The sequence below is a fragment of the Acomys minous genome, assembly GCF_964271855.1.
Source record: "Acomys minous genome assembly, chromosome: 6".
Lineage (NCBI taxonomy): Eukaryota > Metazoa > Chordata > Mammalia > Rodentia > Muridae > Acomys > Acomys minous.
This window is the reverse complement of record NC_140487.1, coordinates 95,117,616-95,133,926: the sequence shown is the minus strand read 5'-3', so window position 1 is coordinate 95,133,926 and position 16,311 is coordinate 95,117,616. Positions and strand designations below refer to the sequence as shown.

The window sequence follows — 16,311 nt, the reverse complement described above, 5'->3', positions numbered from 1 at the left end:
TCTAACCTATTTAGTGTCTCTGGTTTTATGTTGTCTTTAATCCACTGGGACTTGAGTTTTGTGCATGGTGATAAATATGGATCTACTTGCATCTTTCTATAAGTAGACATCCATTAGACCAGCACCATCTGTTGAGATTCTATCCTTTTCCATTGAATAGATTTGGCTTCTTTGTAAAAAAATCAAGTGTCCATATGTGTGTGGATTTATTTCTGGGTCTTCAATTGGATTCCATAGGTCAACCAGCCTGTTTCTATGCCGGTACCATGCTGTTTTAATTACTGTTGCTGTATAGTATAACTTGAGATTGAGTAAGGAGATTCCTCTGGAGGATTTTTTATTACACAGAATTGTTTTAGATATTCTGGGCTTTTTTGTTTTTGCATATGAAATTGAGGATTGATCTTTCAATGTCTTTAAAAAATTGTGTAGGTATTTTGATAGGGATTGCATTGAATCTGTAAATTGCTTTTTATAAGATGACCATTTTTACTATTAATTCTCCTGATCCATGAACAACAGAGATCTTTCCATCTTTTGATGTCATCTTCAATCTCCCTTTTCAGAGTCCTGGATCTCATTGGCAGAGGAGACAACTTCCTGAATAGAACTCCAGCAGCCCAGGCTCTAAGGTCAATAATTAATAAATGGGATCTCATGAGGTTGAGAAACTTCTGTAAGGCAGGAGACACTGTCAACAGAACAAAGTGATAGCCTACAGACTGGGAAAAGATCTTTACCAACCCTACATCTGACAAAGGACTAATATCCAAAATATATAAAGAGCTCAAGAAATTTAAGACCACAAGACCAAATGACCCAATTAAGAAATGGGCTCAGGCTGGGCGGGCGTGGTTGTGCACACCTTTAATCCCAGCGCTTGGGAGGCAGAGGCAGGCAGATTGTTGTGAGTTCGAGGCCATCCTGGTCTACAAAGTGAGTCCAGGACAGCTAAGGATACACAGGGAAACCCTGGCTTAAGAAGAAAAAGAAAAGAAAAGAAATGGGGCTCAGAATTAAACAGAGAATTCTCAACAGAGGAATATCGAACGGCTGAGAAACATTTAAAGAATGCTCAACACCCTTAGTCATCAGAGAAATGCAAATCAAAATGATTCTGAGATTTTATCTTAAACCAATCAGAATGGCTAAGATCAAAAACTGCCCCGGCCTGCGGGGTTCAACTAAAACTCGGGAGGAAGGCCACCTGTTGAAAATGCAAGACACAAAGAAGGAGAGCAAGTCTGATTGATCAAACTCTCAAACTTTATTAGTCAGGCAGATGCTTTTATAAGTCAGAAGGCAGGGGAGCATAGTGCTATAGCAACCCAGCTGCAGGCTTTTCTCAAAACACAGGGAATTCCAGGCAGGGTCATAATGTCCTGCCACACAGGGTATCTGGCTCCCTCTTTGTCTAGTCTAACTGCTAAACCGTAACAGGGTTGCTCCATCTCATCTGTCTTTAGTCTAACTGCTGACCCACAACAGGGTCAGCTAATTTCTGGTGAAAGGCAAGCTCTGGGAAAGACAGAGACTTAAAGGTGCAGACTTGGACAAGATGGCGGAACACTGGCTATATGGCCTATTGTCCCCAACAAAAAACTCAAGTGACAGTACATGCTGGCAACGATGTGGAGAATGAACACTCCTTCGTTGATGGTGGGAGTGCAAACTTGTACAACCACTTTGGAAATCAATCTGGCGCTTTCTCAGAAAACTGGGAATAGGGCTCTCTCAAGACTCAGCTATTCCACTCCTTGGAATATACCCAAGAGATGCTCCACCACACAACAAGGAAATATGCTCAGCTATATTCATAGCAGCCTTATTCATAATAGCCAGAACCTGGAAGCAACCTAGATGTCCCTCAGTCGAAGAATGGCTTAAAAAACTGTGGTACATTTACACTATAGAATACTACCCAACTATTAAAAATAAGGAAATCCTAAAATTTGCAGGCAAATGGATGGAATTAGAAATGGTCATCCTGAGTTAACCCAGACCCAGAAAGATACACAGGGCATATACTCATTTATAATTGGACACTAGCTCAACAAAGATGTCCTCTGAAAGTCTTCACTTAGCTGAAGGACCTGGATCCTCAGGAAGAACAGACATCTCTCTGGTGCTCTCTCAGCACATCCTTTGCTAAAGATGTGTGAGGGAGCTTTGGTGGCTCCATGTATTAGTAAAATTCTAAAGAGTGGCCAAGTTCTGAGTGGCAGAACTAAGCACTGTCACTGTCAAGGCTTTTCTAATCTTTAGCCCTTGCAGAATCAAAGCATATGCATATATATATCCTTTGGTTTTTGTTTTTCGGGACAGCAAACCACCTGCCTGTGCTGGGATTAAAGACGTACACCACCATACCCAGTTTATATTCCTTTTTTTTTTTTGAGACAAGGTTTCTCTGTGTAGCCTTGACTGTCCTGGACTCACTTTGTAGACCAGGCTGGCCTCGAACTCACAGCGATCCACCTGCCTCTGCCTCCCGAGTGCTGGGATTAAAGGCGTGCGCCACCACGCCCGGCCCTATATTCCTTTTTATAAGAACTAGGCAGTATGTAATTTTAAAAAATTTTAAAAATATTTTATTTCATCTTAATTTATGTGCATTGGTGTGATGGTGTCAGATCTTGGAGTTACAGTTGTGAGCTGCCATGTGGGTGCTGGGAATTGAACTCGGGTCCTTTGGAAGAGCAGGCAGTGCTCTTAACTACCGAGCCATTTCTCCAGCCCTGTAATTTATTTTTTAAAAATTAATTATATAAGGCAGTTGTGAACCTTAGAGGGTAACTCCCAGCACTATCTCCAACCATGCTCCTTCAAAGGAAGGCCTCCACAGTCCTGGCATTCCTGAGGACTGCCCCAACCCCCTCCCCATCCACACCTGGTGGGGCTTTCCGAGCCCAGCAGGTTGCAGACATCTTGTGTCATCTTCCTTCACCTGCAGTCCTTAAAACCCTGCCACAGTAGAGGTTCCACTTCTCTTGGCCTCCTCCCCTCAGGCAGCTGAACCCGCCCCGGAGGAGCCTCAGTTCCCAAATAAAGCTGCCCTCTTTATACATTGCATCTGGCTTCCATTGGCTTCTTTCATTGGCAGCGATAACCCATCAGTGGCTGGCCAAACTGGGTATCATGTGCCCTTTTCACACTCCCTATATCCAGAGGATTGTGCTCAATTCAGTGCACCTCTGCTGTCCTTCTACTAGCAACTCAGTCCAGCTGTGTGTGTGGTGTTTTTTTTTTTTTTTTTTTGGTTTTTCGAGACAGGGTCTCTCTGTGTTAGCCTTGGCTGTCCTGGACTCACTTTGCTGGCTTCGAACTCACAGCGATCCGCCCACCTCTGCCTCCCGAGTGCTGGGATTAAAGGCGTGTGCCACCACGGCCCGGCTCTCAGCTGTGTTTTATCACATGGTGGAAAAGGCCTTCCACCTTCACCTTCACTTATGTCGGCATACCCTGTTTGGTCCAGAAAAACTGGCACCGCCCAGCAAAGACCGTGGGGCTGACAACCAGCACTCCCTCCCAGTGAGTCTGAAGATGAATTAGAGTCCAGCCAATCTTACCTAAGGTTTTGACTTCCAAAAATAAAGTAAAACAAAGAGTTAGGGGGCTGGAGAGATGCTCAGTGGCTAAGAGCACTGGCTGTTTTTCCCTGAGGACTCAAGCTCAGTTCCCAGCGCCCACATGGGGGCTCATAACCATCTGTCACTCCAGTTCTAGGGGATGCAACACCGTCTTCTGGTATCTGCGTGCGTGTGGATTACAGGCATCCATGCAGGAAGAGCACCACATACATAAAAAAAAAAAAGCTGAAGCACGCCTTTAATCCCAGCACTCAGGAAGGCAGAGGCAGGCACATCTCGGTAAGTTCTAGGCCTGCCTGGTCTATAGAGAAAGTTCCAGGACAGCCAGGGCTACACAAAGAAACCCGGACTTGAAAAACAAAACAAAACAAAGAAAAACAAAACAAAATTTGAAGGAAAAAACCCTCAAGAGTTAGGTTGAGTAGGCTGAGGTTCCTCTGTTGACTGTAAACAACGTGCTTGCGTGATTAACACAAAGACACAAGTACCCAGGATCCATTGAATTTTCCAAGTGTGATCTAAGGCAGGGGCAGCATGTTTTCTTGTTCTAGGGAAGGATTTCCAAGCACGTGACCTTGTCTGTCCCCCGGGTGGTGGGCTCCGGGTGGTGGTGGCCACTGGTGCTGTCACATAAACCACGTGAGGATCTCCATATAACCAGGGTAACCAGAAAAGCTCTACCTTTCGGTGGGGCCTATGCACACAATGCCCAGGGCTCTGCAACAGGTCACGTCCCCTAGGGCCTGTGGATCCAACCTCTCAGTCCTTTCAACCTGAGCTCCTGGCAGGACACTGGCCAGGCGACACGACGCTTGGCTTTGGAATCCAACAAGTTCCTGGAAGACTTGGTTCATTGACAAGACTCTTCTGATTCTTTGGATGCACAGAAATTAGCAATAATGATAATAAAGGTACTGATTTTATAATATAAAACAGGAGTATCTGAAGTATATTATATATGAATATATGATAAACATAAACATGTTTAGTAATGATATTTCAGCATTCTTCTTGGGTTGGTTTTGTTTGTAGTTGCCACTCAGCTCTCCTGCCTATGAAGAAACCCCGGGCCGCTGACTCATGACTCCAACTCTTCCAGAGAAACAGGTGTGTCCACTATCTTGAACTGAAAGATGCACTAGCCAGGTACTGTTATGTTAATGTGCTAACTTTTCTTCCAAGCAACTCTGCCTGACTGCACACAGTCAGAGCCAAGATCTCTACTGTTGTCTCCTTGACTCAGGACACAGGTGTTAACTATGGTGGTTCTACAGTGAGAACAGGTGGTCAAGACCCTTAAATGCTGCGTGGGGCAACCGTGCTGCTGGGAATCTATGGTCTGCCCCCTTTTAATAGCTCTGAGAGGAAAACACTTCCCCTAGTACCCCAAATAAATGAGTAAAATACATCACACACTAGACCTTATCCAGACCCTTTATCCAGAGGTTTTTATTGATTTTGGAAATTTTACATAATGTACCCTGATCACATTCACTTTCCAGCCCTCCCAGATCCAACCCTCCCCCTTATGACCTCCCACCACACAAGAAGGAAAAAAAAAATAGAAAAGTTAATGCCAAGTTCAACTTGTGCTGTTCATATAATCAATCAATGGAGCATGTTCCATTTCTTTTTTTCTTTTTTCTCGAGACAGGGTTTCTCTGTGTAGCCTTGACTGTTCTGGACTATGTAGACCAGGCTGGTCTGGAACTCACAGGGATCCACCTGCCTCTGCCTCCCGAGTGCTGGGATTACAGGCGTGCGCCACCATGCCTGGCACTGGTGTTCCTTGTCAAGCTCTGGTTTTCCTTTGAGGCAAGGTCTTTCTCTGAACCTCCAGCTGGCCTGGGAATCAGCATTAATCTCATCTCTGAGGCATCTCCATGGGGCTAAAATTTTGGGAACACACGAGAAAGAAACACACTGCTGGCTTTGTTTGTTGCTTGGGTGTTGGGATCTGAGCTCAGGTTCTGTCCTCATGGCAGGTAATCTCAACCACTGAGCCGTCTCTCACCGACACCTGGCTGAGGAGATAATTTCCTTAAAGACAAAGAGATTCCTCTAAGCTGTATTAAAAGAAAGTTCATGAGGCTGGCCAGCGGTGGTGCACACCTTTAATTCCAGCACTTGGGAGGCAGAGGCAGGTAATCTTCTGAGTTTGAGGCAAGTCTGGTTTTACAGGGAAAATTCCAGGAGAGCCATGGCTACATATTAAAAAAAAAAAAAAAAAAGAACAAAAAATACAATTCATGAGATGGGTTGAGAAGATACCTCATGGAGCAGAGAGCACATGCCACCCAAAGTTTTCTAGGCCTAGGGCCAAACACTGAAAACAGAAAACTGACTCCCAAAAGTCATCACTGATCTAAACTCAGACCCAATGCAATAAATTAAGATGCAATTTAAAATGTAAACTTCTTGAGACATGGGGGTTGCCATCTACATGACATGGAAGGTCTGGTCACCATTGGGGGTTGCCGTCTGCATGCCACCAAAGGTTGGGTCAGCATTGGGGTTTACCGTCTGCATGCCACGGAAGGTCAGGTCAGCATTGGGGGTTGCCATCTGCCTCCCACGGAAGGTCGGGTCAGTGTTGGGGGTTGCCATCTGCATGCCACGGATGGTCGGGTCAGTGTTGGGGGTTGCCATCTGCATGCCATAGAAGGTCGGGTCAGCGTTGGGGGTTGCCGTCTGCATGCCACCAAAGGTTGGGTCAGCATTGGGGTTTACCATCTGCCTGCCACGGAAGGTCGGGTCAGCGTTGGGGGTTGCCATCTGCCTGCCACGGAAGGTCAGGTCAGTGTTGGGGGTTGCCATCTGCATGCCATGGAAGGTCGGGTCAGTGTTGGGGGTTGCCATCTGCATGCCATAGAAGGTCGGGTCAGCGTTGGGGGTTGCCATCTGCATGCCATAGAAGGTTGGGTCAGCGTTGGGGGTTGCCATCTGCATGCCATAGAAGGTCGGGTCAGTGTTAGGGGTTGCCATCTGCATGCCATAGAAGGTCGGGTCAGCATTGGGGGTTGCCATCTGCATGCCACGAAAGGTTGGGTCAGCGTTGGGAGTTGTCATCTTCATGCCACAGAAGGTTGGGTCACTTCTGGGGGTTGCTGTCTGGCCTTCAGAGAAGGCCATGCTACCATCTAGCATTGACATTTGACCCCCATAGAGAGTCTGGTTATGATCATAGGATGTCATCTGTTTCACATAGTAGGTATGATCAACACTGTGGGCTGTCATCTGACTTCTATAGTCCACTTGGTTACCATTGAGGGGCATTGTCTGACCCTCATGGAAGATCTGGTAAACATTGGGGGTTGTCATTTGACCACCATAGAGAGTTTGGTGGCCATAGAGGGATGCCATCTGACTCCCATAGAGAGTCTGGTTGATGTCAGGTGGTATGTTCTGACCGGCAGATATGATCAGGTCCCCACTGGGACTTGTCATCTGACTTCCATAGAAAGGTTTGCTACCACTGGAGAATGTCATTTGACCCTTATCATAGGTCTGACCACCACTGAGAGTTTTCATCTTCTTTCTGTAGACATTCTGGTCACCGTAGTTTGTCACCTGATCTCTATAGGTGGTCTGGTCACCACTGGCACTTCTCTTCTGACTTCCCCTGGCTTTCTGGTGACCATAAGTTGTCACCTGATGCCTATAGATGGTCTGGTGACTACGGGCAGTTCTCTTCTGACTTCCACTGACTTTCTGGTCACCGTAGGCTGTCACCTGATGTCTGTAGATGGTCTGGTCATCACTGGCAGTTCTCATTTGACTTCCACTGGCTTTCTGGTCACCATAAGTTGTCACCTGATGTCTGTAGATGGTCTGGTCATCACTGGAAGTTCTCTTCTGACTTCCACTGGCTTTCTGGTCACCGTGGGTTGTCACTTGATGTCTATAGATGGTCTGATCACCACCAGTTGTCACCTGATCTCTACAAATGGTCTGGTCACTACCAGTTGTCACCTGATGTCTATAGATGGTCTGGTCACCACCAGTTGTCACCTGATCTCTACAGATGGTCTGGTCACCACTGGCAGTTCTCTTCTGACTTCCACTGGCTTTCTGGTCACCGTGGGTTGTCACTTGATGTCTATAGATGGTCTGATCACCACCAGTTGTCACCTGATCTCTACAAATGGTCTGGTCACTACCGGTTGTCACCTGATGTCTATAGATGGTCTGGCCACCACCAGTTGTCACCTGATCTCTATAGGTGGTCTGGTCACCACCGATTGTCACCTGATCACTACAGATGGTCTGGTCACCACTGGCAGTTCTCATCTGACTGCCACTGCCATTCTGGTCACTATGGAGGTGGTAAGTTTGGTCAATGCTGGAGGCCGAGTCACCCCCAGAAGTGTTTGGACTGTCCTCACTTGAGGTTTTGTCATCACTGGAGCTCATCTCCTGGCCTTCTAGAGGTGTTGCTAGCTGATTACCAGAGGGGGTGTTTATCTGGCTGCCTTCATTAGAAACTATCACCTTGCTTTCCATGACTGTTGTCTTCTGGCCATCAGTGAGTAATGGCTCGGTGCTATCATTGTCACTTGTCAGCTGAGAGCTTGCTGTAGATGTCACCTGATCCGCAGGCATAGCTTCTTGGTTTATAGGAACAGCCTCAGCTGGCTCTGCAAGCACCGTATACTGGTCTTTTTCAGGATATGTTGTTAACTCATAAGTAAGAATTCTTCGCAGGATAGAGCGTTCAGAGGACACTTGGGGACAGCAGGGACACCTGGCTCTGGGCTGACTTGCCATGGCTGACCCTTTACAGGGTCAGAGAGAGTCACAAAGGCTTGAGGCTAAGCTGGTGCCGGCAGCTGGTGCTTATATGGCAGGAAGATGGGGAAACTCAAGTTCTTCAGATGTTTGGGGATGGAGTAAAGCTTTTTTTTTTTAACTAGATTTTGAGTTGTGAGAACCTAAAAAGAAAAATCAGGAGGTCAATGAATTCTATCTTAAATTCCAATCCTCATCCTCCTCCTCCTCCTCCTCCTCCTCCTTCTTTTTGGTTTTTCAATCCCCGGTTTCTCTGTTACACAGAGCCTTGGCTCTCCTGCACCCTCTTTGTAGACCACTCCTGCCTCTGCCTCCCTAGTGCTGGGATTAAAGGCGTGTGCCATCACACCTGACTAAATCCCAATCCTTACACCTCCCCATCCCTGCTGATGGCCCGCTAATCCCTCCCACAATCTCTTCTTACTGACTCACTCACTTCTGGGCCTCCCCAGGCATTTCAGTAGAGACCCGGCTAAAGGAATAAATCCACTTGTGAGGGACATAACATTTCTACAGTGGCCCCAGGTGTCATGGATAACAGTGTTTTCAAGAGAAAACAGCCACATGGAGAGCTACAAATGCATTGAGAGACTGGAAACATGACAAAACAACTTGCTTCTTTAGTTACCACTTGGGGACCTATGAGGAAAGGGACTCAGAGATGGTGAAGAAGGAAACAAGATTAGAGCAGAGCTCATAGGAAGGTGATGGCTCAGTGGGTGAAGGTGCTGTAGGTCAAATCTGAGATGCACATGGAGGAAGGAGAGACCTATTCTTGCACATTGTCCTGTAACCCACACTTGCACTGTGCCACATGCAGGCACACATGCCTGCATACGTGAAACACACCACACCCCATGGTATGGCAAGCCCATCATTTCAGATACTTTGGGGTGTTTATTTTTGGTTTTGGTTTTTTGAGATAGGGTTTTCTCTGTGTAGCCCAGGCTGTCTTGGACTCTCTTTGTCGACCAGGCCTTGAACTCACAGAGATCCGCTGCTTCATCCCAGCTACTTGGAAGGTTGAAGCAGAAGGATTACAGGTTCACATCTGCTTGTGTATTTAATTAAAAAAAGGCTGGAGAGATGGCTCATCAGTTCAGAACACCGGCTACTCTTCCAGGGATCCAGGTTCAACTCCCAACCTCCATATAACTGCTGACAACTGTCTGTATGACTCCAGTTCAAGTCTCTGCTGGTGCTATGTCCATGTGGCTCTCTGAAATGATGGCAGGCAAAATACTCACACCAATAAAATAGAAAGGAAAACATATTCTTTAAAAAAAAAAAAAGACTATAGGACTGGAGAGATGGGTCAACCATTAAAGGCTAGCCTGACAATCAAAAATAAAAAAGATTGTGTTCCAGCTGGGTGGTGGTGGTACACACCTTTAATCCTAGCACTGGGAGGGTGGGCAGAGGCAGGTGGATCGCTGTGAGTTGGAGGCCAGCCTGGTCTACAAAGTCCAGGACAGTCAAGGCTAGACAGAGAAACCCTGTCTTAAAAAACCAAAATCAAAACCCAAACCAAAAACATTGTGTTCCAGGCTGGCCTGGTCTACAGAATGAATTCTGAGACAGCCAGGGCTACAGAAAAACTATATAACAACAACAGCAATAATAAATTGTATTTGAAAACAGGGCCTGGGCTGAGTAGAGATACCAGTGTGTGGATTCATTACATTTCCTAGTAAAGCAGTGCTTGCTTCTGGAAACAGAGGTGGGATGTGGCTGGGAGAGAAAGCAGCTGGAACAGATGCCTGGTTTCCAGTGTTTGGCTAAAAACATGCCTGACTCAATCACAGCAAGAGAGAAAGAGAAAGAGAGAGAGAGACAGAGAGAGACATTCGGACAGGAGGGGAGACATTCAGATGGACGGAAGGGGAGACATTCGGATGGATGGGAGGAGACAGACAGACAGGGGCGGGGGAGATGGAGAGAGAGATGGAGAGATGGAGAAAGAAAGTGACAGAGAGAGCGGATGGGGAGAGAGAGCATTTGGCTGTCCCTTGCTGGAGACGGAGTTGCAGTATAATGATCAGATCATCATCAAAGGCCACAGTTCTGGGGCCATCATGAGGTTCGCAGAGACACCTCATGCATTGGAGAACTTGGAAAACAAGCAGACAAGTGGGAGACCCAGGCAACTGCCCTCCTCACATCGTACTGTGGCTCCACTGATGACCCCACCCTTCCTTGGAAGAAGCAGCAGATAGGAATTCATTATCACACAGAACTAGACAGGAATCTGTCAGTTAAGCTACAAAAGTGCCTGAAAAGCAAACCTGTCTGAGCACTTACACTAAGTTACCAGCACTTTCAGTTCCCATGGGACTTAAATCTTCCTGAAAAGCTCCTAATTTTAGCAGCATTTTTTCCTGATTGATAAGGACACAGAGTTTGCTCAGCCGTTCTGTTGATCCAAAGAGAGTGAGAGGTAGAATCCAGAATTGACATGTGTCCACCTAATTCCCTGCACTTCAGAGGAGGCAGGGGACAGGAGGGCAAGGCTAGCTTGATTTGGTCCCGTCTCAGAAAGAAAACAGCAAGAAGTAGATGCAGGTCTCCTGAGTTGCAGTCCAGACTATAACTCAATAGCTATAACATGGTGTAATCTCCTCCTGAGACTCCAGGACTTGCAAAGCTGAGGAAGGCAGGTCTTAAATTTGAGGCTTTCCTAGACTAAATAGTTAGAAAACCCTGTCTAAAACAAAACAAAACAAACAAAAAACAAAACAAAACAAGACAAAAATTAAACAGCAATTTATTGGATGATGCCTTTTCTTTTTTGAAGTGAAATCTTACTGGGGGAAGAAAAACACTATTAAAGGTCTAAAAAGTTGTCTTAGAACTCAGGGCTGGAGAGATGGCTCAGTGGTTAAGAGCACTGTCTGCTCTTCCAGAGGCCCCGAGTTCAATTCCCAGCAACCACATGGTGGCTCCCAACCACCTATAATGTGAGCTGACGCCCTCCTCTGGTGGGCAGGCACACATGTGCCTGTATAAGTAATAAACAAATAAAATCTTAAAAAAAAGAAAGAACTAGAACATTAGCAACTTGTTCCAGCTGGCCTCGGGGCCCTTCTGACAGGTTGAGAGAGAGAACATAGAAGGATGCTGAGTCAGGGAGCAGCAGAGGACGGGACATCTGCACAGCCTGCTGAGTCAGGGAGCAGCCTGCCATCCCTATACCAACTTAGGTAAGACTGACAGGATTAGGTGCTGTGGGGGTGCTGCAATATAGAAGGGTGACAAGCATTCATGCACGGCTTCTTTTAAACTGGGGGTCTATGTGTGTGTGTGTATACAATCCCCCCATGACTTGTGGTAGATGGCAGTGGCATTGTTTTTTAAAAAGATTTGTGCAGGGCGGTGGTGGCACACCCTTTAATCCCAACACTCAGGAATCAGAGGCAGATGGATCTCTGTGACTGTGAGGCCATCCTGGTCTACAAGAGAGTTCCAGGACAGCCAGGGCTATACAAACAAACAAACAAACAAACAAACAAACCAGTGTGTAAAAGATTTGCAAATGCTACTTGACAAAGACCAGGTCATTCACTTGTGAGCTTGGGTCACAAACCTTTTAGATTCTCTAAAACCAAGAAAAGCTGAGGATGAACATAAAGCTAAAGGGTGGAAAAAAAAAGAGCAATCTGAACTTTGCTATTAAGTTTTAAATATTTTCAAAAAGAACTTTCCCACAATTCAAGTTTAATTCTATAACGAATTCAACACCTTAAACTGGGCCTGATGGTGCACGCCTTTAATCCCAGCACTCAGGAGGCAGAGGCAGGTGGATGCCTGAGTTTGGGACCAACCTGGTCTACAAAGTGAGTTTAGGACAGGCAATGCTACAGAGAAACCCTGTCTAGAAAACAACAACAACAACAACAACAAAAAACCAAACAAAGTCAACATCTTAATTTCTAGAAATCATTCAATCATCATTCCAGGATTCTTCTTATACTCTCACTCAAAAAGAAGCAACCACTTTTAGAAATGAACTTTTAAAAAGATGCGTTGATTAATTTTATGTATGTGAGTGCTCTATCTGCATGTACACTCAGAAGAAGAGTCAGTGCTTTTAACGCTGAGCCATCTTTTCAACCCTTTTTTAAAAGCTTTTTGTTCTTTTGTTTTTCAAGACACTCTCTCTGTGTAGCTTTGGCTGTTTTGGACTTGCTTTCTTAGCAGGCTAGCTTTGAACTAACAGAGATTCTCCTGCCTCTGCCTCCTTGAGTGCTGGGATTACAGACTTGTGTCACAATGTCTGGCTTAACTTTTTCTATTAGCATATATCTGATGTACAAAAATGGTTTCATTATGACATTTTCCTCATTTTTTCCCCAAGACAGGGTTTCTCTGTGTAGCCTTGGCTGTCCTGGACTCCCTTTGTAGACCAGGCTGGCCTTAAACTCACAGCAACCCCCCTGCCTCTGCCTCCCGAGTGCTGGGACTAAAGGCGTGCACCACCACGCCCGGCTCTCCTCATGTCTATGATGGACTCCAATCAAATATTTTTTTAAAAAAAGCTTTCATGCTGGGCGTGCTGGCACACACCTTTAATCCCAGCACATAGGAGGCAGAGGCAGGAGGATCTTTGTGAGATCAAAGCCAGCCTGGTCTACAAAGCAAGTCCAGGACAGACAAGATAACATAGAGAAACCCTGTCTAGAAAAAAATTAAAACCAAAAAAGAAAACTTTTATTTCCCAGCGAAATAAATAAATAGCCAGGTGGTGGTGGAGCACACTGTTAATTCTGGCACTCAGATGCTATCAAAGGGGATCCCTGATTTTTAGGCCAGCTGATCTCCAGAGCTAGTACAGGATAGACAGGGCCTCAGAGAAACTGTCTAGATTAAAATGCAAAAACAAGACAAAAACAAATATAAATCTTAAAAGACTGTTTAAAAAATAAATAGCTGGGGGCTGGGGATTTAGCTCAGTGGTAGAGAGCATGCCTAGCAAACATAAGGCCTTGGGTTTGGTCCTCAGTTCTGGAAAAAAAAAAATAGCTGAGTGGCGATGACACATGCCTTCATTCCTAGTACTCAGGGGGCAGAGGCAGGAAGATCTATGTAGGTTCAGAGGGACAGCCTGGACTGCAAAGTGTGTTCTAGGGACAGCTAGGGCTACACTGTGAATCTCTCTTGGAAAACCAAAATAACAACAACAACAACAATAAAGATGTTGGGGAGAGCAGCTCAGGGTAGAGCATGGCTCACATACAGTTTGCACTATGTACGCTGTACACTCCAGCACCTCAAACACGGCTGGGAGGCTGTGGGTGGGGACACAGCTCATGGGCACAGCCCTTCCCTCCCTGGAAACCTGGATTCAATCTCCAGCACACACAGGAGAGGCCAAGAACCCCAACCATGTCCCTGAAGAGATACATACGAATGGGTAACACGCAAGCACAAAGGCCCCCTATCAACTTAGGAAAAGGAAATTCGAGGGATCACACAGTTATTGAGACGGTTGTTATTTATGTAACAAAAAGACAAACCAAACCAAAACAAAAACACAACAACAAAAAGACCCAGAACCCCACCACAAATATTCCAAAGCAATAGACCTTTAGGGAATGAGAAAGATGGCTCGACGGTTAGGGCCAGAGCGCTTGATTCTCTGCCAGAGGACCTGATCCTAGTACTCATATTGTGTGTGGGAGAGGGAGAGGGGGGCTCTGAAAAAAAAAATCCAGTTTGCTCAGTGTGGTGGCGCAAACCTTGTATCTCAGCACTTGGGATGCAAAGGCAGGCTGATCACTTAAATTCTAGGCCAGCCTGGTCTACAAAGCGAGTCCAGGACAGCGAAGGCTACACAGAAAAACCCTGTCTCAAAAACCAAAAAACCAAAAAAACCAACAACAACCCCCCAAAAAACCCCCACCCCCCCACCCCCAAAAAAGAATTCAGCTCAGACAGGCGGGCGTGGTGCCACATGCCTATAATCTCAGCACTCCTACAGGCAGAGGTGCACGGATCTCTGTGAATACCAGGCTAGCCTGGTCTACATAGTGAATTCCATGACAGGCAGGGCTACCTGACAAAAACAACAAAAGCCAAATGTTTTATTAATTTAGTACTACTGCTGCTGCTGCTGCTACTACTATTGTGTGTGTTTTTAAAATTTTTTTGAGACATGTGACACTGCTCCAGAGTGTTTCGATTAAAGGCGTGTCGCACCACACCCAGCTTTATTAGTTTCTTTTTTTTTCTTTTTGGTTTTTTGAGACAGGGTTTCTCTGTGTAGCCTTGGCTGTCCTGGACTCGCTTTGTAGACCAGGGATCGAACTCACAGTGATCCACCTGCCTCTGCTTCCCAAGTGCTGGGGTTAAAGGCGTACACCACCACTGCCCGGCATTTTAAAGTGATTTTATTATTTTGAGAAGGGGCCCTGGCTGGTCTGAAATTCCGTATGTAGACCTGGCTTGCCTGAAACCAGAGATCTGTCTGCCTCTGTCTCAAGTGCTGGGACTTGTATTGTGCGCCCCAAACTCTAATCCTGGCATCTGACTCACTCATCAGCCCTGGCTTTCAACACACCCTTGTAGCCTGCTTGAGGGTCGAACTACGACCACACCTCGGAAAGGCAGCGGTGAGGAGGCATACCAAGGTCTCCTCACAGGTTGCGTTCCTCTGGTGGCAGGCACGCCCTGGCACTCAGCAAATGGGCCCCTACATAATAGAAGCTCTTCAGATACTTGTGCCTTACTGCACCCCATTAAGCTGATGCTCCCCTGTCCCTTTCCAAACTTGCTAGCTACCCTCCCCAATGAGATTCGAACCATAGACTCACCAAAGCAGATCCAGAAAGCAGATCCTGGACCGTGACCACCAGCTGAGATGATCAAGGGTTACTTCGAGAAACCCACAAGCAGAAGAAGCTCTGGCTTTGCATTTTATGTTGCTTTGTGACCACGCCCATTGGGGGAGGAGCCTCCTGCAGCGAATGTACACCTATCAAGGGGCTGGGACCATGGAATTATTGGATTTTCTAGCAAGGAGCCTTAGAGCAGTAGTTTTGAACTTGTGGTTCACGACCTATATGGGGGTTGAATGACTTTTCATCGTTTACCCTTATCAGATAGACTACATATTACATTTACATTACAATTCATAAAAGTAGCAAAGAGGATAGTAATGAGGTTGCAACAAAAATAATCTTATGTATGCAGATCACCACAGGATGAGAGATTGTACTAAAAGGTTGCCTCATAGTGGGGCAGGTAGCACAGAGCTGTAATCCCAGCACTTGGAGAGGCAGAAGCAGGTGGACCTCTTCAAGTTTAAGACCAGCCTGGTCTACAAAGCGAGTCCAGGACAGCCAAGGCTACACAGAGAAAGTTTGTCTTGAAAAAACAAACAAACAAACAAACAAACAAGAAAAAAAATATTGAGTCTGCATTTGAAGCAAACGACTGTGCTCTCATGGGTTGAATCTTTAATAAATAGCTGCATTTCTAGCTTTGTATCAGCTACTGAAATATGAAGATTCCATCTTATTGATAGTTGGAAAATATAATCAAAAGTGATTTCTGGTTGGAAACACTGAGAATTCTGTCAGGTCACTTCAGTGATAATGCAGATTCTTGGTTGTTTATGAATAGATTTGCTTTTGTTTTTGTTTGTTTGTTTGTTTGTCTTTGTTTTTGTCCCCCACACCTTAGACCTTTTCTTTTTGGAGTCCTTACTGCCCTGGATCTGTAGAAGAGGCTGGCTTTAAACTCAAGAGAAACACCTGCCTCTGTTCCTCATCCTGCTACCATCCAGCGATAGAATTATCTAAACCTCAGTTAGTTCTGTGTCTTTCTTTCTTGCTTGCTTGCTTTTTTTTTTTCTGCGACAGGGTCTTTCTGTGTAGCCTTGGCTGTCCTGGACTCACTTTGTAAACCAAGCTGGTCTCAAACTCACAGCAATCTG

The 16,311-nt window shown here is 45.8% G+C and overlaps 1 protein-coding gene across 1 annotated transcript; it reads right to left on the bottom strand.

The window, feature by feature from the left end:
• Positions 1 to 5,012: 5,012 nt before the first annotated feature.
• On the bottom strand, positions 5,013 to 15,320 carry KLF18 (KLF transcription factor 18). Its single transcript, XM_084784459.1, has 2 exons — positions 15,188 to 15,320; positions 5,013 to 8,521 (listed from the first exon to the last, which is right to left on the bottom strand). Exon 2 carries the CDS (start codon positions 8,355 to 8,357, stop codon positions 6,030 to 6,032), a length of 2,328 nt encoding a protein of 775 aa, XP_084640585.1. The 5' UTR covers positions 8,358 to 8,521; positions 15,188 to 15,320; the 3' UTR covers positions 5,013 to 6,029.
• Positions 15,321 to 16,311: the final 991 nt, after the last annotated feature.